The 27644-nt window shown below is 45.8% G+C and overlaps 1 protein-coding gene across 8 annotated transcripts in view; it reads right to left on the reverse strand.

Annotated features, from left to right (window-relative positions):
* Window positions 1-9585, reverse strand: part of MYOCD (myocardin) — a 93771-nt gene extending 84186 nt beyond the window's left edge. For all 8 annotated transcript variants that reach the window (XM_019481864.2, XM_019481870.2, XM_019481869.2 and 5 more), the window contains exon 1: window positions 9187-9585. In XM_019481864.2, coding sequence (XP_019337409.1) covers window positions 9187-9241 — 55 coding nt within the window. In that variant the 5' untranslated portion in view covers window positions 9242-9585. The remainder of the gene's footprint in view (window positions 1-9186) is intronic.
* Window positions 9586-27644: the final 18059 nt, after the last annotated feature.

Genomic DNA, 27644 nt, shown 5'->3' on the forward strand with positions numbered 1-27644 from the left:
AACTGTACCCTGCTGATCCTATTAAATCTTTCAGTAGTCTTTAAAAGAGCTGACCAAGAGGTGCTGATAATGTGTTAATGTGATGTGGTGAGACTTTGTGGGATAGGTGGTAGTGAGGGAGCGCTCATTGTAACCTGAGGACCTTTCCTGTGAGTCCCCTAGGGTTCCATCTTGTCACCCCCACCATTCAATATGTGTCTGAGGCCACTGGGCAAGATTGTGTTGAGATTCAGTGAGGTGCCATCAGTATGTTGAAGATACCTAGCTTTCTCTCTCTTTTTCATCTGACCCAGGTCCCACAGCCTTGGTCCTTACCCAGTGCCTGGCTACAGTTGGGAATTGGATGTGGGCGAACTAAATGAAGCTGAATCAGACAAGACACAGGTGATGGTTGTTGGCAGATATCTAGATGTAGGGGGGATAGAGACATCTATCATTGATGGGGTTCAGTTTCTCCTTGTCAGCTAGGTTTGCAGCCTTGTGGTGCTCTTGGATCCTCTGCTGCACCTGGATTTTCAGGTTGCAGCAGTGGCTAGAAATGCCTTTCACCATCTCTACCTGCAATCCTTTCTTTCAGATTTCAGATTCAGATCTAGCTTCTAGTACTACAGACCACTGAAGTGTGCTGTATCTGGGCCTGCCCCTAAGGGCTGTGCAGAAGATGCAGCTAGTACAGAAACTGGCAGCCCACTTTCTGACAGGGTGGGTCACCAGAAGCAGATTACTTCAGTGCTCCGAAATCTCTACTGGCTTCCAATAGCTTTCTGGACCCAGACTAATGTGGTGGTTTTCACCTGTAAGGCTCTAGACAGTACAGGCCCAACATATACTAGAGGATGACCTTCCCCTCATTATGTTCCATCACGATCCCTACAGTCAGCCAAAAGCAACCTCCTGGAGGGGCCATCTGTGCACCGTGTTCGTTTCATGAAAACACATGGGAAGTGGTTCTTGGTAGTCACTTCTCAAATCTGGGACTCCTTACCCCTTGTCAGTGCCTTTACTGGAATCACATCAAGTCCTTTTTATTTGGGTATAAGTTAAGTTTTGGGGCATTGTCTGGGGGGTCATATTGCATAGTATTTTAATATTTTTATTTGTCTTTATAATGTTTCTGTTTTTATTTTAGGCTGCTGTGAGCCTCTTCAGAGGAGGAAGGCATAAAAAGCTAATAAATAAATAAAAATAAACCAGAGTGGTACTTTTTTGGGAAAATGGGTATCTATCTCCCTGCTGTCACTAAGAAAGCTGGATGATGCTTACAACATCTTTGCAGAAAGTACCTCCCCTGGTAGCACAGTTGGCCACAAATTGTCTCTGGACAGTAGTTAACTCCGGAGTCAGAGCTCTGTAACCTCCTCTCTGCTCAGCAAGATTTGGACATTAAAGTCATGCTCCATGGCTAATTTTGTAGGGTTTGTAGCTCAGCAGTAGAACCTGTTCCTAACTTAAAGACAGCAAGGAAAGCACAACCTGGTACAGACAGACAGTCTATTCAAGCACTCTGCCATTGTTATTTACAAAAGACTTCAGATGGGTTACTATAATGGGAAGGATGCTACTTTAGAGGCAGTAATGGAGCAATAAGTCTTGTGGGTTGGAGCCTTCCATACATAAGTATCTACTGGCTGGAATGCATGTAGGTGGGTGACTCCCAGCTCAGATCAGTGCTACATGACTCCAGCCACTTTAGCCTGGCTTAGACCAACTCGAGACCTGCTGCTGTTACCACTGGGTGCCTACAGATGTGTTTGTGGGTGGAGGCATTTGAATTAGAGCAGTTCCCAGAGAGCCTCTCTAATTAAAACACCTCACCCTCACATGTATTAAGTATCCCATCAGTAGCGATGTGTAAGGGGTGTACGGGGGTACACGTGCATCCCCTGAGAGCGCTGGTGCACCCCCTGACAGGCCACACTCCCTGCTTTGGAAAGGGGGACAGGTGGAAGTGCCTCCCCTGTGAGTGCTGGCCAGGGAGTGGGAATGCCGGATGAAGAGCCGCAGCCACTTCTGGGAGTGCCGCGGCCACTTCCTGGTTGGCGCAATCAGCCGCGGGGGGAACCCCCTCCCTCTGGTTGGTGAGATTGGTCGGTCGATGAGATTGGCCATGGGGGACTCCCCACCCCGGTTGCTGACTGATCGCTGGGGGGGGCATGTGCCCTCCCTGACTAAGGTGACACCAGTCGTCCATGTATCCCGTGTTTCAAAATAGCTTTAACTAAAAATCATTCAACAAGTTTTAGTTAAAGCACCTTAATATATGTGACAGTGAGGCATGCTGGAGCATTTAAATTAAATAAGCTCAGTGTGCTCTGAGATATTTTAAACAGAATATCTCAGAGCACGTCTATAGGAACCCAGTATTGATTTCAAGGGGAACTGTGTCATTGATTTATATAGGAACAGGGTCAGGCACTGAAACAGAATCCCAGCATAGAACATTGCACAAATGAGACTGGAAAGGCTCCCAGCTCATCAGTGCCTTTACAGGAGACAATTCTCATCTGGGAGCATTCATTATACCCCAGAAATCTGTCCTGTGGCTCATTTGCGATTGCTGCTTCTACCAGACCAGGAAACTCCTGGTTTGAAGACAGACTATGATTCTCAGGTGAGGAGCAGCAGCATTTTAACATCATATACTGACGTGGATTGACCATTGGTAGGTATTCTGGAAAACCTACTAGAAACCAATAAAATAGTGCCGAGTAGGTGTGTGTGAAACAGGCCCTATTCAATTTGGATTTGGCTTGAATCAGGGAAAGTGATTCAATTTGTTGATTCGGATCACCGTCCCTGGTTCAATTTGGTTGAATCTGAAGATTCGATGCTGATTCGGAGAATCAGTGATTCAGACATAGACACATCTTTAAAAGATGTTTTTACATACCTTGAGGTAGCAGGCATGGCTCGTGATCACTGCAATACTGGGGCAGATGGAGTGTCCCACAGGAGCGTGGTGGGGCCCCCTGTGTGCTCGGTGGCTAAACTAGAAGTGGACCAGGAGTACTTCCGGTCCACTTCCAGGTCCACCGAGGAGCGCACGGTGTCCCCCCCATTCCCAGGCCCCTCTGGCTTGGCTATTGACCACAGGGGGACCCTGGGTGCCCCCCCACCAGAGCCAGGAGGCACCAGTTGCTGAGCCGGGGGAGTGCGGGGAGGGGGGGGGGAACGTGCTCCCCAGTGCACCTGGAAGTGGACCGGGAATGCTTCTGGTCCACTTCCAGGTTTGATGCTGGGCATGCTAGTGAGCCCCCCATACTTCTCTGGGACACTCCATGAGCCCCAGCATTGCAGCACTCATGAGCTGCCTGGTACCTAGAGGTATGTAGAAAAAACTTTTAAAGCTGTGTCCGTGTCCAAATCGCCGGATGTTTCCGAATCTCTCCGAATCAATTCGGAGGGTTCCAATTCGATTCACAGAGATTAAAGGGTCTCCTGATTTGATTTGGATTTGGAGATTAAGCCACTGAATCAGGCCGAATCTCCGCTGAATTGCATCAGGGACTGAAGCTTCTCACAGCCCTAACGCCGAGCACTTTAGCCAGTTATGCTCTGCTGAACCAGATAAGTGCTGATGTTGCAGTTCAGAGATGGGGAGATTATGGAAAAGGATTACATATGGAGAAGGAAGAGCATATATCGTAATGCCAGCAATTTCCAGAGCAAGAAGAACAGCCTAATGTCACCCTGCACTTTGTTCTTAGAGCGCATGCTCTAAGAACAAAGGCTCTGTAGGGTGAGGAGACTATTTTTCAGCCATTAGATCAGGTCTAGTCAAGCTGAATAAAGCCTTTAAGGAAGCATTTAGATCAGTGGTTCTAAACCAGGGTGCCATGGCACAGATAGGTGGCAGACCCCAGTTGCAGTCGCCCAGGGGCAGAATGGGCAGAGAGGGGAATAAACCTCCTCCCTGTTCCCCCTGCCTCAGGTGCCAAGACAGCCAGCATCTGGCTACATCCCTACCGCTGCCGCTGCAGCAGCAAGAGGAGCGCAATGCAGATCCTGGCTCGGGTCCATGGTGGTAGGACAGGGAGGGGGGAATTAAACCCCCTCCCTAGCCAGTTCATTCCAGGCTACTGCCGGGGCTGGCTATGGCCCTGCTGCTAGAGCAGCCAGAGGAGAAAATGCCTGATAGGGATCTGGGACAGAAGTTGCAAAACTGGTTGACCCAAATCAGTTAAGTCTGATACTACATTCAACCAAGTTTATCTGAAACCAGTTTCAGCCATTTTGAAACTGGTTTATGGGCACTGAACATATGTTCTGTTACAGGTTTAAACCAGTTTCTGATCACTTAAACCAGTTATGTGTAATTTCTGTCCCTAGCCAGGGACAGTATGCCTGGGCTCTCCACATATTTTTAACTCTTCTTGCTTGGGTTTACTTTCTAATCATCATTTCTAAACTCCTCAAGACTAATATACTAATACCAGACAACCTTTCCCTTTGGCTACCTGCTCCCCACAAGTGAGGCTTCACAAGTAAAATCACAATGTCAGTCTCTGGAATTGTGGGCTCAAGCCCGATGCAGATCTGAGAAGATTGCTAAAAAATTTGCCTGAATGCAGGAAAACATTTTGTTTAAAAACTATGCTGTAGCTTGGGCATGCTTTGTCTGGAAGGAGCAAACTCGGCTCACTGATGACTCCTCAGGCTGGGTCTGAAGGCAACTGGAGTATTTTCTCTATTGAATTTCCAGCTTGTGGAATCTCTTAAGGCCCCAAAGAGCTAATAAGGGTTAATGATAAACCCTGCAATGCTTAACCCTCTGTTTCCTAAGAACATGTGAACACTAACCTCTGTTCAGTTACCCAATGAGTAACTCCTTCAGGAGGCAGTACATCTGCCTCCTCCTAGAATTCATAAACCTCTTCCTCTTCCTTCACATTTAACCATATCTGCCATACTGCACGACCCTCTTGCTGCTGGAGGTGTTCATTTCTTCATTGGCTAAAACACCCAGGTTCAACATGCTTGTGAAGGTAAAGTGAGCTATAAACCAACCTCCATTACATTTCCACAGAACAGTAAAAAAACAGAGGAAACTCCCAGAGAAAAATATAGTGAATACAGGTAGGACAGTATCTGCAAATACACACACTAATGTAAAACCATATTAATAATGTTAAAAGAATATACATTGGTTGAATACCTGGAAATTCAGAGCTAAGATTTCACTAAAAACTTAACTCTTCCCTAATATCTTCGTCCATCCATAAACTATGGACAAGAAAACCTTGTAGTCAGAGTTACCATACTTCATCTACTACTTCTCTCACCTAATATCTGCTATTGCCCTTTGTCCAGTTCACTCACAGATTTGTCAGAAGCATATCATCACTCACCTTACCCCTCTGCTATTCCATTACAAGTCAGAAGTTTCAGCCTGTTTCTTTTACTTTCTCTGCAAGACAAGGACTACTGTTGGGTCTGTTTCATCCCACCAAAGAAGCCTCACTGGCACTTTAGCTTGTCCACACGACAAAGGCTGTCCATTCTTAACCCAAGGAATGCCACTGCCAATGTATAGCTAGATATGAACCTGCAAGGTTATACTTTTATTTTTATGCTTTAATTTCTAGCCAATTGGCTACCACTGATAGAATATTAATCTAGGCCTCTTATAACCTTTCTCCTTATTGCTTGGACAGGGGAGGCAGAGACAAGGTCAGCATGAAAGCTGTTTAACTCTGAACTTTCTTGCTTTCGTCTGTTTGCTCACATTGCCTGATGAAGGGATTCCATTAAAGTTTGAGAGCAGCCATTTAATATCTAGAGCAGACTCTTTATATGAATGGTTTTCTCCAGGAATACTTAAAATCATTCAAGGAGAAAGTTCCTGGAACAGCCGTTTGTGTATCCCAGCTGATTTAGTGCAGTCTCATTGATGCTTGGAGCCTGCAGGACAGCATGGCAGCTAGGCAGGCAAGAAGAATCATTGTTCCTGCAAAATTTGTCAGGATGACCTCAGGTTTGTGTATTTAGATTTGGCAAAGTAGACAAAATAAACACACACACACACAAATATGCATCTCTTACTCCTAGGAAATGGAAGGAGAAAATTTCAGTGCCTGCAAGATGTTGGGATTGCTGACACACTGACTATTCTCCATGTTGAGAATAGACTGATATATCGCTGATGGGTCTCTGTTTGAATCTATTACTGTAAATTGCCCTGAACCATTTTGGGAAGGATGGCATATACATCACAGAAATAAATTAAATAAATAAATAAAATGTCAGACCCTGATTCAGTTTACTCAAATTCTACTGTTCGTTGTACTATACCGTGATTGTTCCTCTACACTTGTGCTGAGCTCTCCCCTGCCAGCAGCTGGGAAGAGGACAAGACAGAAAGTTGCCATGCATACTTTGGGTGAAGGACTCCGGGAAAGATTACCAGGGACTGACCTGAGAAACCACTGATTAGTGTGGTTTCTAACAGTTTAGAACTGCCTGCAGAAACTCATTTTCTTTTTCATTCCCACTAAAGATAACAAAATGGAAAATACTGACTAGGTGAGATGGATCATCACTAGATCAGAATGGTTCAAATCTCTCTAGAAGTAAGGATTTATATGCCTGCACCATCTTCTTGCCACCTCTTTTCACCATTTTGAATTGCTATGGGATATAGTGATTAAAAGGTTTCTAGTAGGAAGAATCAAGTCAAAGTAACATGGTTCTGTCATTGATTTACACTCCACTGCCCACTCTTCAGTTCAAGAAACTCAGACTACACAGGCAGCAAGTATTCACTTATATCCTGCCTCATCCCTTGGGAATATCAACACAAAATCAAACAAAAGGAATATGTACTATTTGTGAGTCACTGAAAACACCTCGTCCCTCCAAAACTGAGAGAGTGATCAGAGCTTAACACCTGACGTGTCTCATTGGAACGAACCATTGCCAAAGTAACAGAGTGCCCTGAAACTTAAGCTTTAGTACCTGATTCTCTCTGGCCTTGTACCCTGTGGGCCTGATTCCCATTGGCCTATCCCTGGCATGTCATTTACATGGGTGCAGACCAGGCTCTCTGTGCCAATTAGACCTATACAAAGTGAATGGAATAGTAAAGCAGATCAGAATATTGCATTTCTTGACATCAGTACAAGCAATTTTATACCCATTTATACTGATCTTGTACACATATACATGATGACAGTAAGAAGAGTCAGGCCTATATGCTGTTTTACATAGCATGGGGAGTTAGGTCTTTTCAGCCATATTTACTTAGGCTCATCTTCTTTATTCCACATTGTGTAACAATTTGCCACAAACTCAAGACAGATTCCCTGTCTGTAGGCTTTCCTCCAGTTCTGCTGATGTCCTGCCTCTCCTTTCCCCACCACAGATGTGTCAAGAATTGGGATTGGGATGAATGATCCCTAGAAATACACACCCACACAATTGGGAGTTTGGAAAGATTGCAGTAAAACAGGCAAAATATTGTAAAATCAGCATCATATTTTTCAACAGCCAAGGCACAAGAAATGGCAGTAGACGTAGGAACAAGAGCTATAAATTAGAGACTGTCCCATAAATTGAGTGATTTGATAATACTGAAAGGCACAAGAATTTATGGCTGGGAAGACCCTCAAAATTTATTTTTAGTGAATAATCATTTGACAAATGTGTTTTGAAATCTCACTGTCAGTTCTGTTATAAAATCCACTAACAAATACCCGCAAAATTAATATAAAAAATAACGGTTCATTTGAAAAGAATGTGGTGACACATCCAATCCACATCCCTCTCTCTTCAGAAAGGTGGCAGTGTTGCTTTTTAGTTACTGAATGAATAGTTAGGGACTAAGAATTATTTCAAATGAGCTGCAATGTACCATAATATACCAACAAAAACTAAGGAATGACTTAATCTAATGAAATGTAAGATCACAGTGATATGGAAACCACACCAAAGCCCTGGACCCAAGTATTGTATAACTCAGGCAGACTGGGACCCTTGTGTTTGCGCACACACACACTTGGGTTTTCAACAAACTGCCAATTTTGTATTTGCTTAGAAAACAAAGTTTAAATTGACCACCCAGCTATCTAAGAGATCCTGATAATACTACTTATGTCTAGCATCAGTTTCATAAACCTCTGATCTTATTATCTGCATTGTGCAGAGACAAAACACACATGGAGTGGGTGTCTTTCTGAAATCATGTTCTTGTGTGACCATACCATAAAGCTTTACAACACATATATGATACATGCAGTCAGAGTTTGTCTAGGCATTCATAAAAGATAGAGAACTTCACCTCTGACAGCAAAAGTAAATGCTCAAATATACTTCTATCATTATTGTTAATATTACATTATCTAAAGTCAATTAAACAAATAAGAGTAAGACACACCCCCCCCAAAAAAAACCCCCTCTACATGCACACACGTATCCTACTTACAATAAACATAAAAATGTGACTCAAGGTACTAATATCCAACAGAGGGGCTGTTTTAGAAGTGACCATCCCACAATTCACCTTCACTCACCTTCACTCACGCTGAATATCCTCTGACAAGCCCTTTATTAGGACTTCTACTAATTCACAAGAGTGGAACATGTTTTTACTTGCAAACCCTCTGAAAGCAGCAATTGGTTCTGTGGCTCTGGTTTTATTTCTCTGATGATGTCACTTTAAATATTTTTCATGTTCCATTTGTTATTTTTGCTTCTAAAAATGACGCATTTCTGCAAATTCATTTTTTTCCAATTAGTCACAACTTAATGGAACAAAGTCAGCAGCCTGGATGTCAGAGTAAATGTCAGGGCCGTCTTCTCTGCTACCCCCAGATATACATACTGTAATACACCTGGATATAGGGATGGGATTAGGTATGTTGATTTTTACCACTGTCCTTTTGGATTTTTGCCCCAAGCCTTTACAAGAAAGAATAGGGTAAAGGAGCAGGGAATCATAGTTTCACTATCATAAACCACAGACATAAACTGAAAAGCAATGAAAAAGCAGTAAAATAAATTATAGAAAGGAAGGAAAATGCATTTCTTCATTTACAGAATAGCCTCTGTGAGAGCAAAGCCATGACAGCTTTATGACTCCCTTATTATCTTACTTGCATGCTGCTTCCAAACATTTAATGAAAAACAGCCTATGGCTAAGACTTGCAGGAGAGGAAAGTTTTAGGAGAAATTCTTGATGCTCAGCCCTACCTGATCTGAACTTGCTCCGAATCAGCAAAGAATGCTCAGTACCAAGAAGTGTCATGGTGATTCTCTGTGAACCGTTCCAGAAGCCCCCTCACTTAAACCATTAACTTGCTCCAAGGAGACAAGCTGACCACAGTTAGTGAACCAAAATTCATCCGACCCTCCTGGAGTCTCTGGGTGCTTTTATAGCTGGGTTTGCAGAAAGCAGCAAGTGACTTTAAAAGTTTTGGTCCCATCCAGCACTGACCCTCCACAGAAACCAACTGCTCCCCCCAAGTTCTGTGTTGAACTAATTAACTTTTAGCTAGCAGGACCCTCCTCCTGCTCTGAGTTTACTATCAGCAGCATCACTGGGTGTCCTGGCTGATGTCATGGTCTAGCAGGGAGAAGCGACTATCAGTAACAGGGTCTTAGGAAAGTCAGAAGTTTGATATCTGATCCTTATTACTACCAACAGGAACTCAGCCAATCAGGAGGCTCCCTGTCTCAGACAGCTGGTTTCAGAGCAGTTCTGAAATATCAACAGACCTAGTGTTTAACTCTTTCAAGCATGGGGAGATGCAGCCACTGGGAATTCTAAGCAGTAGGATTTATTACTAAAAACACACTTCTCTTTCTAGGACCAAAGTCTGCCTCTACCTCTGCATGCCTGGAGGGCAGGGTGTGATTTTTGTTTATTGTACTGTACTTTTATGCACTCTGGTGTGTAGAATTTGTGGGTTCTTTCCTTCAAGGAGTCAAAAGATATCTAGATTGCAGCTGAAGGTCTGATCACAGCAAGGGTAGGGCTACTTGTACATCCCTGGGTCCCTGGGATTTACTCAGCATATACAGTTTACATTGAAACTGGTGCCATCACATCTTCACTGCTATGGAGTTAGCAGGGGTATGCCTAGCTGTGCTGGAATCACACCCCTAATTGTTGTGTAGGCATACCAAGGTATCGCTATGAGGATGCATGTCCCCCAAATCTGATTCCATTTACTCTCTTTTTGATGTGTTGGTGGACTGTGCCATACAGTCAGTTTGTGCCATATTCCTTTACAGATGGACCATAAATAAGCTAAACTGTCCAAAAATAAAAACAGTTTTTAAAGTTACACAATGCCCTAAGTGTGTGGCCATGTTACACATCAGGCAAACATGTTTGATTAAAAAGATCATATGATCATACTCTTTTTGTTTTGCCCTCACCACGCCGGAACATGACACAGCATGCAGGCAGAAATGGCTGCAGTAGAAATTCCTGACAGTGATACAGAGCCATACTGATATTTCCCCAACTCCATGATATTACATCTTAGAGTTGGCAGTGCTTTGCAAATACGAGAGAGAGAAAATTTTTCATAAAATTTCCCTGGCCAAAACAAGGGCTAGTTTAAGGAGGGAGATAAAGGCAAGTAGAAGCCCTTGCCAGGTAAGGCTGGTTAGCAATCTTCTGATGCAATATTTTTCAAATGGAAAATACCAATTAGTTGAGAACAATATGCTTAATAGAAATGGGATGATTTTGGCAAATCATATGACAGATCATAGTTTTCAACTGAAACTTTCCACCTAGGCAGGTCTTAGTTGGAAACCTGTCTGTTTTCTGTACACTCCGCAGTAACAGGTTAGCTCACCTGGAAGACTTTTTGTGGGTTAGAATCCAGGGCTTTCAATTACCATGGTTTGTAGGCAACCCCATTATACGGGCTGCCCTAAAGTCAGGGAACCCAGGATCTGTGGTTCTGGGTCAGCCACACAGACTATGACCCTGGGGCCAGGGAAAGTATGGGTTCCAGTCATCTAGGCCAGCTGACTTTTTGGGCCACTCAGCTCCTGCAGCCTGTCAAGGAAGCCAGTTGTTGATGTGGTTGAGAAGAAAGTGCATATGGCAGCTTTGAGGCCCCTGTCCATCTGAGAGTTAGCATGAAGAGATGGCAGTGGACCCTCTGTCATAGTGTGGGGTACCTAGGGGTGGCCATGATGCCCCTAGGGCTCCGTGACCGTGTCAATTCTGTCCTGCAGGTGCTTTCTTTTCTCGCCTGCCATGTCTTGTTGGTATAAATAATAAATAGTGAGGCTTCCCACAGGTTTCTTCATGGCCATGGTCCTGTTGGACCCCACTAAACCCTACAGATTCTTGGACCCCTTGCTGGGTCCCACTTTAAGTTGATGCCTCACAAGACACCCCAAGCCTTATGGGGTAGATGCATGTCTCCAAAACCTTCCCTTTACCATGCCTCATGCCTCGCAGATGGTATATAAATATTATCTCCCTAATAAGGTCTTGGCCTAACTCAGCCTCCTGTGGTCACTTGGCTCTGCGACTCCTGTTGCTGCGCCCCTCTGGACCTGGGCTCTGTGGCCCCTGTTGCTGTGTCCTCCCTGGCACTGGGCTCTCTGCAGCCCTGTTGCTGTGCCCTCTCTGGTGTGCAATAGTGTGCCCCAATGAGGCCTCCCCTATTAGCCTCATCCTGGTCCACTGGTGCAAATAACAACATAAATATAAGACCCTGGGCTACAACATAACAATAACAATGGAGGCTACACTCTGCCCCTTTAAGAAGGCAAGCTTCTACCTCAGTATTGTGTGCCTCCTAGCCCTGGGTGTCTTAGGAGCTCCTGGAGCCCCAATAGTCTTACAAGCAGCAGATCAGGCCTGGGGCTCTGGCCTTAAAATCTACAAATCTATGAATCTGTTTTAAACCTTTCAACAGTTTTCTCCAAATCAGTGCCATTTAGGTCCTATGATTTCTGTGCTTTACTCTAAAGCTGCCATTGTCAAACATTACTTGGTACTGCTGTGTCCACAAGTTATATTGGAATGGATTCGGCAAGCAGCTAAAATCTCTCTGCTCCAGGAAAGATTCCTTGGCATCTATAGGCTAAAATTGCACGTATTTGCTGCATTATTACATCATAAATATGAATCCAGTTTGCTGCCTCCTGTCATCACAGACTTCAGTCAGTTATCACTCCTGCCCAGCTTTCTTCTTCCCAAACACCCCAGATTATTTCTCCCTATTAGCTGCATTTTCCCAAACTGAATCCGGTATCAATTTGTGCTGCTCATACTGATCCCCTGTTTATGTTTATGTGGATCCTGCTCCCCTCAAGGGAGGCATCATTGATGTGTTTCAGATAATCAGTGATGTGCATTTATGGAAATGCATCTACCACCAAAAACATGAGAGCTACATGGCATAACTAATAAGTCATTTTCTTTCTGCAGGAATGGGCTCTGCTTCTTGGGCTCATTCAGTATTTCATTATTGTTAGTGCCAGTCAAGCGCTGCCAGTTGGGGTGATGGGCGTGAATGTTAGTTTATAAAAGGTCCTACCAGCCACTGGATTCATGTGACCCTGGTCAGAGTAAGTCTTGCCAGCACAGCAGTAAAAATGTCATGAGCCAGGAAGGGCTTTTCTGTGCTAGCATTTCCCCTCTATTCTTCACTGTGGGTCTTCTAAAAGTTTGCAATGGTGAGAACATTTCAGAAAGCAGGCTAGTGTAGACAAGACCTATAACAGGGTAGTTCAGACTTATCTGGAAAGTGTAGATAAGACCTGTAGCAGGATACTTCAGACTTGTCTGGGAAAAAGAAGGCCAGAAGGGAAGCCAGAGCACACTGGTTTGAGCCATAAAGAATTCCTTTGGTAGGAATTCTGCAGTCATATGAATCCCTGACAGCTAGGGAGAGAAATGCTGCCTCTGAAGGCCAGGAGTAGTTGAGGTGTAGTCATTAAACAGCCGATATGGGAACAGAGGTGAAATGGTACAAAGTGAGGATCAGGTGGGTATCAGAGGAGAAAAGGAACAGAGAAGGGATGAGGTTCAGCATTATGGCATTACAGAGGCATCGTACAGAGGGAACGAGGTACTTCAGGTGTTTTGATGGGGTCAAGGTCAATGGTTGAATTTCATGGGGGTTGTGGCTCCCAATCCTATATCTCATTACTAGAGGTTGTACACTGTCTGTCAGATGAGTATCCAAGTGACAAGCACATAGTATAAGTACTGTTGTAGAACTAGGTGCAGCCAGCTTTATAATAGCCTGATAAACATGTACATAATCCCACTTCTACTTGCTAGCATGGACTTGGAGGTTAGTGACATGATGTTCTGGGTCAGACTGTAACCACCAGGGTTGGGCTTGGCTCAGTCCTGCTAATAAATCTATTTGCAGATGTTGAAGGCTTCCTCAGATGGTTACACAAATTTCCATTCAGAACAAAGACTCCCCTCTGCTATGAAGGTCAGAGGATATAAAAGGGCAAAAGTGAACTTGGGAGTCCCCATTGGGTTGGGAAAGCACTACACATAGAGAAAGTCAACATCAAAATGTTGTCATTTGAGCTGCTGGTTTTAAAGCATTTACATTTTTTCTTCCATTGTCAAAAGGGTGCAGTGTATTCCCAAGAGCTGTGGAAAATCTTTGAAATATCCTGGCCCATAAGGAAGCTCCTTATGCCTAGAGCACCGTATCAAACCCCCCTCCATCTCTTGGAGGTTCAGAAGTAGAAGTCATGCCTAGTACTTAGCCATACACTGTACTGCTCTCCCTAGAGGTATGGGCATAGGGCACCTATACACGAGCACAGAGGCTGCTCCAATGTGCTGGAATTCCAGCAGTTGGAGCAGACTTAATTAATCGAGTCTTCTGGAGCACGGCAATTACTGTGCTCCAGCAGCCCTCTGTATCTCATGTATCACTGTCCCTGTGCTTTAAAATGGTGGTGGGGCACTTGAACTAAAGCTTGTCAAACGAGTGTGGGGGAAGCTGAAACACAAGATGCGGTGGTGCTTTAATTTAAGTGCTGCCCCCCTCTTATGAGCACATGTAAAAGTCCATTCATGGAGCAAAAATGGAGTCCAGCCTACCCAACCACAAGAGGGCTGAGCACATGCAGTGACTCTGAGAGGCAGGGACAATGCAGGTAGAGAGCCCTATATACTGGATCACTCAACTTCTGTGACTTTCCTGGCACTCCACCATGAATCATTGACTCCTGATGCAGCTCCCTTGCTCCCTAATAGATGCTACAATTTGTCTAGCTCCTTTGTTCATGCAGTTTACCCCTCCATGTCTCCTACCAAACCGGACAACAGCTCCAGACCAATGACTGCAGCACTGTGAAAGGTCAGGAAGATCTGTTCCTGTCTCTTCAGTATGATTGTATCGGGGCAGTCTGTTTCTTTAAGAGGAAATAGTAAGCTTTGTGGCAGAGCTTTTGAATTTGTTGTGGCAGGTTAAAATGGCCCCCACCCCCACACAACTAGGTTCCCCTCTGTTCGCCAAATCAATGTAGTTTATGGGAATGTTTTGTTGCTTCGCCACAATCAGTGCTTATATGCAGGGGATAGACATTCTTCACATCAGACTGTCAAAACAGAGAGTGCCGCAGAAAACCCTGCCTCCACGGCTTGTAAGGGAGGCAGCATGGACTGGTGAACAAAACAACTGACTGGGACTGAGACGACTTGGGTATCTTCCCAGCTCTGCCATTGACCTGACATGTGGCCTTGGGTAAGTCACCTTCCCTCTCTGTGCTTTAAATTGGGGATAAAGAAAATGACCTCCTTTGTGGGCATTTGGAGATCTCTGGATGAAAACTGCTACATTTAAGATTATGATAATGCTGCTGCTGCTGGTAATGTGTTAGAGGGGGCTTAAGGCCTTGCAAAAAGTCCTTGTCTTCAAGCTGCTTTCTGAATAACAAGTGGAAAAGGTAAGGGAAAGAACATTTGGGGAAGACTGGCTATGGAAATACAAGCAAGGTTGTGGTCCTGTAACTCTAAAGGAAAGAACAAACAAGACAGCTTGTAAAACCATTTGCACGATGTCACTGCTATCAGTGCAGCACCAGAAATGAGCAGTGCAGTAGTACACCCAGAGTGGAAAACCTGCACCAAATTCAGGGAGAAAAATGCAAGAAAAAGAAGCAAAAAACCCCCAACCAGTATCTACAAAGAGACTTGCAGTTTAATTGAATCAGTTTGAACTTTCACTGTTATTGAACTTTCACTGTTATTTCAATTAATATAACTTTCTTGATAAAAGTTAAAAGTTATTCCCAAAAGACAAAAGTGTGAATTTATACAAATCAGTCTCTTAAGGCAACACTGGTCATATGCCATTTATGACCCTCTCCCTCTAATTGGCTTTTTAAACTACCATAATCAGCAAATGTGGAAACTTCTCTTCTGAGAAGGCCATTTCAGAAAACCATTTTCTTTGCAATTTCTAAAAGAAACACATTTTGTGGAAAAGAAATTTCAGGATCTTTACAATACATCTAGTAATTTTAAAGAACATTTATCAAGGGGATCCCCAGCCACTGGCTGGGAAGACATAATTGTTTGCTAGTCAAAACAAAGGTTAGCAAGGAGACAGAGGCACGGCAATCCATCCTCACCCTGGGAAAAGAAGCAGAATAAGAATTTACATGCACGTCATGGTTGGGGTTGGATAACACCACCCATGTTGGCCCTTCCCATGTTGGCCCCCACTGCAGAAAGGATGTGGGCAAATTGGAAAGAGTCCAGCACAGGGCAAAAAAAATGGTGAAGGGGCTGGGCAACTTGACTTATGAGGAGAGGCTGAGGGAACTAGGTTTATTTAGTCTGGAGAAGAGAAGGCTGAGGGCGGATTTAATAGCAGCCTCCAACTACATGAAGCGGGGACTGAAAGAGGATGGAGCTAGACTGTTCTCAGTGGTGGCAGGTGACAGAACAAGGAGCAATGGTCTCAAGCTTCAGCAAGGGAAGTTTAGATTAGATATCAGGAAAAAAGTTTTCACTAGGAGGGTGGTAAAACACTGGAACAGATTACCCAGACAGGTTGTGGAATCTATATCCTTGGAAGTTTTCAAGACACAGGTAGACAAAGCTTTGGCTGGGATGATATAGTTGGGGCTGGTTGTGCTTTGAGCAGAGGGTTGGACTAGATGACCTTGTGAGGTCCCTTCCAACCTTAATTTTATGTGATCCTATGATTCCCTGATCTTGCTGCTGCTATGTGCAGGTCCATCCCTAGGAGCCAGCGGTTAGAGCAGTACATGGTCTGTCCCAATACAGGGCAGGGGCCTGCAATTGAATTATTCTGATGTGGAACAGCAGAAAGTGGACATGGGAGTATCACTCTTCACTGGCAGAATTTCCCTGGACTAGTAGATCTGCCAAATGCAAGATGATTTTGATGATGAAATTACCAGCCCCAAAGAAGAGCAATTCAGAGAGGCTGAAGGCCCCTTGTGAATGGGTAAGGAAAACAGGCAGGCAAATGGCAGATAACAATAAGTCTGTCTCCTCAAACTCTGATGGAGCTTTGTGCTGTGTACTGGATCTTCTCTAATGAGAGGAAGAGAGATGGATATGACTTTCCTCTTTGGGCCCAGCAATATGAGACAGAGAACTGTGATCACGTTCCCTCATTGTTTGCATGTGGAGCTACAGAGAGCTGTCCTTTGCAACACACCTGCGTAATTTGGGAGTGCTAGGATTAAAAGTGAATGGGGAGTAATTTTCTCTGCATGTTGTCTCTCCTTGTCATTTTGAGTTTCAATGCCTGCACCCAGGTCAGAGGTGCCCTGACATCGATAATACTGAGGCACTAAGCCCCAGGGAAACTGACTAGAACCTGCTGGATATCCTCCAGTATTGGAGGTAACCCCGGTTAGTGGAGATTTATAAACTTTGGTTGTAAAATCTCTGGGCAGAATCCTATATCACTTTACATGCCCAAATGACACTTAACCACATGACCACCATTTTGGCACCTATGCACAGTACATGATCCTTCTCTGTGTGCAGTGTGAAATAGGATTCTGCTGTAGTCGTTCTTTGTGGGACCCAACTAATACCATCCTCAAAGGGGGATGGGCCAAGTCCAGCTTCCTTTTTTTTTTTTCTCTAATGCTTGACCCTTTCCTTTTGAACTTGTTAGTCCTGCCCTGAGCTTGCGGATCTCTGCTTCAGGCTCTGGGCAAAGTGACCGAAGTGGGTGGAAGCTGTGTGTATTTCTTACTCCAGTGTGGCTAGGCCTTATCTGTGCTAGAAGTGGTTTGTTGGTATACTCAAGCCAGTATAGCTATTATGCTATCAGATCCTCCTGAAGAAGATGCAACCAGTACCATGGCAAGGAACTTTGGCACCCATGGGAATGCCTGTAGTGGCAGCTTGCCGTCACCCTGTGCACAGATCCAGGGGGCACACGCCTCCCCATGCTTGCCCAAGAGTGCATGCAGCAGCAGGAGCCACCCTTCCCTCGCCCCCATGCTCCCCCAGACGAACTGCTCGTGGCTCTGTCCCATGCTCCACCCCGGCTAGGCGGTGCTTGCTGGTGTCCCTTCGCTTCGGCACCTAGGGTGGTCGCCCCGCTCCCCCACTCCTCCCTGCTACGACACTGGATGCAACTTGTACTGGGAAGGAGATCTTTGGCTGGTGTGGCTTATACTGGTTCTCTGAATGAGATAGCTGGGAAAGAGACATGTGAGAGACATGTAATCTTTCTTAGAGGGCAGCAATTTTTTTTCAATTATAATTGGCACAACTTTGATAGCAAAACTGTAGTATGCTCAGGCCTCTGGTAAAACTCAGCTAGAGCTGGTGAGTTGTAAGGAGCAGTTGGGTCCAAAAACGAATGTGAGGGGAGCCATCTGACCTCTGGCATTGTGAGTCACTGAAACTGTTGCGTTCTCCCATGGCTCAGAGTTTGAATTTGGCTGTTGGTTACAGACTTTAGTGGCCTGGAGGAACGTGAACCTGTACTTTGACGAGCTTTCCTGGAGTAAGCTTTTCCTCGCCAAAGAAGGGTGTGTACCCTTCCTTAGCACAGCGTTGCCAAGTAGGAACTCTGAAAAAGCGAGGCTTGGGACCACCTAAGAGGAGCAGCCAGCTTTGTTCCCTTTGTCTTCTGATGATGGTCTCTGGATTTCAGGGCTCTACTGAGCCGGCTTCAGGTAACAGCCAAATCTGTTCTTCCTGAGAGGTGGACACATCTCTAGAGATGAGTTTACAAAGCTAGACTGCTTTTCCCGGCAGCACACTGCCTAAGTGGGATGAGGGTCTGTGAACATACCTGCTTCAGCAAAGCTCAGCATCATTTTAGGCAATCACTCTGTCCTTATACTGTAATTCCAAAGGAGAACTGTTGCAACAGGGAACATGAGGCTGGTGCTCCGCCATCCCTGTACTCTCTGGTCTGCTGTTATGGTATGTGTGGTACCACCTGATTGGAGATTCCCATCCTGCATCCTGGACGTGCTGTCTTCTTCCCATTTACTCCCCATGAGGAGCATAGAGGACTATGAGTTTACAGCAGAAATGCTATTAGCCTTTTTTTTTCTTGCACTGACAGCAGACAGGCTTCATTCGAATTCGAGCTGTGAACTATTTATCATAGCGCTTTAAGCCTCTGAGCAAGGTCTCCTAATTTATGACTGCCCATGAGACGTTATGCAATTGACAGTACTAACAGAAAATACTTCTGCACTTCACTAAAGCTACTATTAAGCTGCCTGATGTTTTCATCATAATATTTACTTCTTTGTAAATAGGCTAAATTCTCCAATCCTGATTCAAAACAGAGAGATCAGAGAACGAAAATAAAGAGATGACATGGCTGTTTAAGGATTATGTAAAATGTTTTCTACTAATATAAATATTTGATTGTACAATTCTCAGTGTGTTGTGTTTACTGAGGAGGGATGCGCAGTATGTACAGAGTGCAGGGTGGGAGCATGCCTGCTTTTGTCAAGGCTGCACAAAAAAATTTTAGCACCAGGGTTCAGGGTTCACCACCACACAACTCTGCTCTAGGCACAGGGAGGGGATCAAGAAATCAGTGTTCCCTGCTGTCTCACTTGACCAGATTATTCTGATCCAGATGCCAAGGCTTTAGCTAATCCAACCTCCCCAAAATTTTAAGATGTGGATTAGGCCCATTATAAAGAAAGGAGACAATACCCAAAGCCTGGTTCTGGATTTGAACTTCCAAATGTCCAGGGACTGACTGACCACATAGGGTTGTGGCCCAGTTCAGTGCTTTGTCACAAGGGCTTTCTGTTTTTTGGCCTCCTCTGTACCAGTTTTTTCCTTCTCCAGGGATTAGAGAGGAGATGCTGCAGGGAGACCATACCAAGCCCTTGGAAGAAGGAGATTCACAATGACCAGAGAGGGTTTGTCTGCTGGTGCCCGCACCCAGATGTTGCTAAATCAGGGTTGAGCTTCTGAGATGGGAGGTTGCACGAGAGGGTCAGGCTGGCTGCTTACATCGGATGAGGGAGAGGACACAGTGGCCTCTGCTGGCAATACGTTAGAGCAAGGCAAAAGATGCCAGCTCCCTGAAGATCCTGGGAGGGGGTAAAGACCTACTAGCTCTCATTCTCAGAGTGCAGCAATGAATAAGTACTGGGACAATGGATGCACTGGAGGCAGGCTATCCAGCTTGGATAAGGAAACATAATTGACCTAGACAATATCTGCTGAGCCAAGACTGTGTTTCTAATGCATCACTGTATCTGCTTTAGGCAGGCAGATTTCCAGGCTATTTAATCCTCTTGAGCTGACATCTTGGGGAATAGTTTCTTACTAGCAGCTGGGTTAGGATTGCTGAGTAGAGGCTCTGTTCCCCTCAAAGTGATCTTTGTTGAATGTAGACTGGCTTAAGTGTGGCTGCACACAATGGCTCCACCCTTTTCTGCCTTCAGCTGGTTGGTCCTGCTGTTGGAAGTACCTGGGAAGAATCTTTTTTCACTGTTCTCATTCCAATGGTACAAGCCCAGCTGCATGATGGCCATTTTTGGCACTTAGACAAAGTTTGTGATCCTACTCAGTATACACTGTGGATGCAAAAGTGTCCACACAACTACTGAGCACAAATATTAAGTTGTGCTATAGCCAGGTAAATACATGGCTCAATATGCATACACCCTCCATGAGCAGAAAAGTCCAGAAACTGTACCCAGCAAAAGCCCACAGCTTGGGGAGGACTTTCATATTTTAGTCTCAAATCCTAGTGGTTAGGGTGCTCCTCCAGGAAGCAGAAGACTCAGGATGTAGATTCCCCTCACCTAAAGGCAGCTTGAACCCATCTCTCAAGCTTCCCAATACTGTGAGAGTTCTAGCCTAGAACACTGCTTCCCTCGAGGCAGGAGCTTCCCTACCGCTCTCCCATTTTACCCAAAGAATATTCAGTGTTAGGTGCAGTGGCTCAGCTTCGCAAAAAGAGCTGGGGATGTGGCTACATAATACCTAACCTGCCATATGGTAGTTTCAGCACTTGGTTGGGAAGTCAGAGAGATAAAAGTTGAAACCCTTTTGGTGAGGGAGCCTAAAAGTTGTGCTTCCTGCTACTTGACAAGTGCCCTAAGCAAGTGCCTAAGGCTACTGGGCTAAAACAGCAGGCAAACTTTCTCCTCCTCCTAATTTTTGCCTGTCTAGCATTTCAGTACTTACATTCTGGTATGTGTGTATGGAGCTACAACCATGCACAGCCAAAGTGCACCCTACTGTGCATGATCAATAGCTCTGTGGGTGTGTATGCATCCATGAACGACGCATGCCCCCAGAGACTGGGGTGGCACGGTGACTTCCCGCAGGTGGCGGTGATGGCGGCAGGGGCATGGCAACAGTGAGTGGGGAGCTCCTGCAAGTGCCCGCAGAGGTGTTGGTGTTAGCAAGGGGGAAAAGCAGGTGGCAAGCGCTGACCGGTGGTTGGCAATCACCTGCAGATGTTGCTGGCAGTGCCGGCAGCTGCGATCGGTGATCGGCCACAGATGCTGCCGGTGGTGTCAGTGGCGAGGTGGGGGGTGTGGTGGCAAGTGGCGACTTCCCGCAGGCACCGCCACCAGTGTTGGCGGCGCTTGTCTCAGTGAGTGTACCGCCAGTCTCGGGGTGTACGTGCACCCACATGCGCCCGCTATGTGTCGCCAAAGTATGCATCTACACTGCACATGGAGAAGAGGCTCATAATGTGCATAAGTACCAGAAACAGCAGTTCCATGGCTAGGTAAGTGCCACTTGGGTGCGTAAAGAGGAATATGACTGTTACCGTCACACTACAGGAAGGACCTAGACATCTCATTATTGCTTTATGTCTCATTATGATGTCTGTTAAATGCCACCTGAACAAGACAAAATCTGATAAATACAGTCTACACTGTGTGCGTGAATACAGCACATTATACATACAGCCTGGAGGTTAAGTACATGTGATGTACTTTTCACCTGCACTTTGCCCACTACTCCATCTCCTCTCAGTAGAAGCCAGGATCAAGTAAAGCAAGTTTGCTCTAGCAAGGGCCATAATAGTCCTCTGTACCACACCATTCTGTCATGTATGTTGTATATGTGACATGGTTTATACAAAACACTCTATACCACACCCCAAACCTATTCATATTGAAATAAACACATCAGGAACATTAATTGTAAGTAGACAAAACCTTCCATAGCAGGGTAAATATTCTGGCCCTCTTAGACCAGTGTAAACATGCCAAGTACACTAATACCAGTGTAAATGTACCTAGAACACTCATATTGTCATATGCACACAAAGCTCTCCTGTATCAGTGTACATGAGTGAGCCCCTTTAAGGGGTGCTGCAATGCAGGTGACACTATGGCTAAGTACAACTGCTTCGTTTGCCTCCTGCAGTAGAAGAACAGGAAGCAGGTATCGCTGGAGCCTGAACAATTCCTGAAGCCCTTCCTTATTTGACTCTGTACACTTTTCCCAGAAACAGACACATGTTAGGCAGATGGGACTATCCTGTGTGCCTCTGGGTCTGGGAGGAGCAGGCAGGGTTGGACCAGGAGCAGCTCTGTCAAGAGCCTGCACTCCAGCTGCACCACCTGGCTAGAGGAGTCAAATACAGAAATACCCTCCTTCCCCGCTCCCATCACTACCCCACACCCACTTTGTCTCCCAGGGGAGTTTTGTCTAGGGCACAAAGCTTGTTAGTTATGCCTCTGCTCCTGCCTGCTTTAGGTTTATTAGATAACCCTAATACAGGCCGGAGCACATGGCAATACCCTGGTTGAGAACAGCTGAGGTAACTTGAGGCAGCACAACAGTGGTTCTCAACTGGGAATGCCGCCAAAATCAGAAAAGTTGTAGAGGGTGCCCTGACTCTCAAAAGGATTGAGAACTACTGGTGTAAATGCACCAGCCATTTTAGACCATTGCATACATACCAAGCCTTTTTAGACCAGCATGACTATGCCAGTCCTCTCCACAGAGTTATATGTACTAGGTGTGTGTGAAGTGGGCCCTATATGATTCAGATTCGCCTGAATCAGGGACAGTGATTCAATTAGTTGATTCAGATCACTGTCCCTACTCGATTCGGCCGAATCCAAATCTGAAGTTTCAGTGCTGATTCACAGAATCAGCAATTCAGACATAGACACAGCTTTAAAAGCTTTTTCTACATACCTTGAGGTAGCAGGAGTGGCTCGTGATCGCTGCGATGCTGGGGCACATGAAGCGTCCCACAGGAGTGTGGGGGGGACCTTCCACATGCTCAGCAACGAGCCCCCTGCGCTTCTGTGGGACACTTCATGCACCCCAGCATCACAGCGTTCAGGAGCTGCCTGCTACCTAGAGGTATGTAGAAAAAACATTTAAAGCTGCTTCCATGTCCAAATCTCTGAATCTTTCCGATTCTCTCTCTTGATTCAGAGGGTTTAGATTCAATCTGGAGAGATCAAAAGAACCTCTGCCGAATGGAATCAGGGATCGAAGCTTCACACAGCCCTAATATGTACCACCAGGGTTATATGCAAGGCTATATGCCAGTGTAAATGCACCTGACCTCTCAGACAACGGTAAACATGACAAGGGCATCATTATTAATTCAATTCCAAAAAACTGTAAATAGGCTAGATGATCACTAGCGTCTGGCGGTGAGGAAAAGACTGCCACAGTCAATACGCCCAGAATCCCCAGCTGTCCCCTAGGACTTCACAATAGCCAATAATCCAGGAAACACACCTGGCTAGGCAGCAAACACACCATATCTGTGGAGTACAACAAGGTGGGCAGGGTGAATGAGAGGGGAGAGTGGGCACAGAGAGGAGAAGGTGAGGGAGCGGGCACTATTGTGTGGGTGTTTTTCTGCCCTGGATTATCTGACCAGGGAACAAATGAATAGGGACAGCAAACAGGGGAAGCAGTTTGCAGGCAGTTGCTGGAGGCAAGAGGAGGAAGGAGGAGAGAAGCCAGGCACCAGATTCTGCCCAGGAAAGGTAAGTGATCCAGCTGCCTGTACCTTTGGTTTTGCTGAGTGTTTGTTTGGTGGGCTGTGTGTGTTTGGGGTGTGTGCTCTGAGAAGCTGGGAGTGACTGCTGATTGTTGTGGGATTGCTGACTGCTATATGATTGCTGCCTGGGCCTGACAGAAGCCCTAACAAAGGGCTGCTGCCGCCCTGAGGCCCTCATCCAGAATGTTGTGGAGAGGAAACCTCGGTTCGTCTGACCCTCTGACCACTACCCCATGTTTCTCATTCATGTGGGCATGAATGACATGGCCAGGAGTAATCTGGACTGGATCATGAGTCTCTACAGGGGTCTGGGTGCTGGGCTCAAGCAGTCGGGGGTACAGGTAGTCTTTTCCTCTGCGCTTCCGGTTGCAGGCCACGGACCTAGGAGGGAAGGATGTGTTGAAGAAGCGAATCAATGACTCTGGCAGTGGTGCTACCGAGAGGGCTTTGGTTTCTTTGACTGCAGCACACACTATAGGGTGAGAGGACTACTGGGAAGGGACTGCATCCACCTCACATGGAGGGGTAAGTCCCTGTTCTCAGCCAGGATGGCTGATCTTCTAGATAGGGCTTTAAAGTAAGATTGCTGTGGGATGGGGAAACACTGACTGGAGCATGTCTGGCACACAAGAAAGCTCCAAAGTTCGGGACACCAGGAGAGTCACTATTGCAAGAGCTGAGGGGATGGTTCTCCCTCAGTGTGACAGGAAATTGAGGGTCTCAACTGGAGGACTCAGGTGCCTGTACACTAATTCCAGGAGCATGGGGAACAAGCAGGAGGAGCTAGCCCTCCTACTCTCCAGTGGGCATTATGATCTAGTAGAGATTATGGAGACCTGGTGGGACCCCTCACATGATTGGAGTGTAGCTGTAAAGGGCTATGCCCTGCATAGAAGGGACCAAGTAGGGAAGAAAGGTGGTGTAACTCTCTATGTGAGGGAGCAGTACACCTCCTTGGAGGCTGACATTGGCTTCAAAGAGCAACTCAAAACCCTCTGGGTCAAACTATGGGGGCAGGCGAGTAGGAGCAGGGGAAGAGGGAGTGGTGAGAGAGACCTAACTCTAGGTGTATACTACAGACCACCAATCCAGGGGGAGGAGCTTGATCTGGAGTTGTCTCGAGAACTGGCAGAAGCTGTGCACACATGGGACATAGTTGTCATGGATGACTTCAATTACCCAGACATCTCTGAGGAGGAACACTTGGCTAAGCTGGATCGGTTGCGTTGCTTCCGGAACTATATCAAAGAGCTCTGCTTGACTCAGGAAGTAAACGGGCGAACCAGAAGTAACGCTCTCCTAAACTTGGTCTTGGCCAAAGGAAACAATCTGGTGATCGATTTAAATATAGAGGGTAGCCTGGACAACAACAATCATGAAACCATCACTTTCACTGCCTGCCACAAGGCAGGAAAATCAGCTAGCAGGGTTGAAGTTTTGGACTTTAAAAAAGTGAATTTCAACAGCCTCAGGGCAATAGTAAGGAAAGCATTGTGGGACCAGGGACCGAAGGTGAAAGGAATGCATGAAGAAGGGTCATTCCTCAAGGACACGATCCTCGAAGCACAAAAGAAGTCCATTTCCATGTGGAGGAAAGGTAGCAGAAGGGCTGGTAATCCCTCTTGGCTTAATAGGGATATCATGGTCCTCTTGAAAAAGAAGAAAGAGGTATACAAACAATGAAAGCCTGGGACAGTTCCCAAGGAGGACTATACAACAATGGCCCACACTTGTAGGGCGAAGATGGTGACTGAATTTAAACTAGCAACTGAAGAAAACTTTGCTTTGGTATTTCACCAGGCTAAGGGGAAAATCATACTACATAAGGTTCAGAATGGGCATGGTTGGAATGACCACCTTCCTATTGTTGACGTTGAGCTGGTGCATGATCAGTTAGAAAAGCTAGACATATATAAGTCAGCAGGACTGGATGAACTTCGTCCAAGAGTGCTGAGGAAGCTGGCCAAAGTCATCACAGGACCTCTGGAGAAACTCTTCCAAAACTCGTGGTGCTCGGGAGGTGCTTGAAGACTGGAAGAGGGCTAATGTTGTGCCCATCTTCACGAAGGGGAAGAGAGAGGACCCAGGCAACTATAGGCCAATTAGCCTAACTTCTATCCCAGGGAAATCCTGGAAAAATTCATTAAGGAGTCTATGTGTGATATGCTTGCAGAAGGTAGGATTCTGAACGACAGCTAGCATGGCTTTGTCTTGTTTTACTAATCTCATCTCCTTCTATGACCAGGTAACTCGCCACCTGGATTAGAGAGAGGAGGTTGACATTGTATACTTAGACTTCCAAAAGGCCTTTGAGCTGTTATTCCATGATGTTTTCATGGAAAAATTGGAGTATTTTGGGCTTAACTGCTCAACAGTTAGGTGGGTAGGAAGCTGGCTGCGAGGTAGGACCCAGAGAGATCTAATGAGCAGATTTGTGCATTCCTGAAGAGAAGTGGCAAGTTGTGTCCCTCAGGGTTCAGTGCTTGGTCCACTGTTTTTCAATATCTTTATCAATGATTTGGATGTGGGGGTGAAGAGCTCACTGGCCAAGTTTGTGGATAACACCAAGTTATGGGGGAGCGTGGTCACACTGGAAGATAGGCTGCAGATACCTAGACATCTGGCAAGTCGGAACCAGATAGAAACACTGAAAAGTGTAAAGTGCTCCATCTCGGAAAAAACAATCCCAAACAAACTTACAGGCTTGGTGGTGCCAAACTGACTACCACCATGACTGAAAGGGACCTAGGGGTAATAATAGACCATAGTCTGAACAAGAGCCGTCAGTGTGATGCTGTAGCCAGCAGGGCAAACTATACTCTAGGACGCATCAACCGATGCATTTCAAGCAAAACCAAGGAAGTGATTCTTCTGATTTATTTAGCATTGGTGAGACCGCAGCTGGAGTACTGCATCCAGTTCTGGGTGCCACGCTTCAACAAGGATGTGGAAAAGCTTGAGAGAGTCCAGAGATGAGCTACCTCTTGCAAGGCAGACCATACAAGGAAAGGCTGAGGGACTTGGGCCCCTTCAGCCTAAAAAAGAGATGGCTGAGAGGGGACTTGATAGCAGCTTGCTGGTATGTCAGGGGAATACTTCAAGGACTCAGAGAACAGCTGTTTACCAGGGCACCCTTGGGGAAAACCAGGAGTAATGGCCACAAACTCATGCAAGACCATTTCAGGCTTAACGCTAGGAAAAACTTCTTCACAGTTAGGGTGTCCAGACTGGAACAAACTCCCTCCAGTGGTGGTACAGTCACCTACCCTGGAAATCTTAAAGAGGAGACTGGATAGTCACCTCATTGGGGTCACCTGACCCCAGTTGTCTTTCCTGCCTAGTGCTGATGATCAAGTGAGGTCCCTTCCAGCCCCTAATAATCTGTGAATCTGGCACTGCCAGATGTGCAGCGCTGTAGTATGTATTGTACTTCTTTTCCCTACCCTTTTTCTGCATCTGTGTGTTGATTTTAGGCCTGCCAAGCAGGTTTTCTTCCTTCCTTCCTTCCTTCTGTAACCCGGGCAGTACTCCAAGAGGTATCCCCTTTCCAATTGAAGGGATCAAAGCAGGTGCACAAGCGCTGTGGGAGGTGTAGGGACTCTCCTCCCCTTATAGAGCAGAGCCAGACCGCCACTGGGCCTTAACCATATACCTTTTAATGAAAGAACAGTACTGGGAACATAACAGACATAAACCAGGGGGGTATAGGGGACACTACAACGCCCCGAGGGGGCAGGATTCCATAAAGGTTAGACATTTACAATCACTGACAAAAGACAGGGTTAACAAAATATAAAACACAAACAGCAGAACAAACAATACTGGTTGGTGAAATATAAAAAGGCACAAAATACAAAATGTCAAATGACAATGAAATACAGGGCCTAGGTACCTGAAGGGGGAGAAAGGGGGGAAAACACAATGGCCCTTTTCTACTGCAAGAAGATTTTTTCCTTGTTAGCTCACTCACCCCAAGTCACCCCAGCTGGGACTTAAACTGGGAGCTCCCACATGGTAGGCAAAAAAACTGCCACACAGCCACCAGTGCTAGTACAGCTCTAAGCTACTAGGGGTCTTGACCTTCCTGGAGCCCCCGCCTCACGTTGAGCTGATAGTGTGAGCTGCCTGGCCTCTGATTGGAGGAGCTGGAAGCAGAGCTGGGAACCTCTCAGGTCGTTGCTCAGATCCTTGCTGAAGCCAGGGAGCCTCTCCTGC

The sequence above is a fragment of the Alligator mississippiensis genome, chromosome 8 (assembly GCF_030867095.1).
Source record: "Alligator mississippiensis isolate rAllMis1 chromosome 8, rAllMis1, whole genome shotgun sequence".
Taxonomy (NCBI): Eukaryota; Metazoa; Chordata; order Crocodylia; family Alligatoridae; genus Alligator; species Alligator mississippiensis.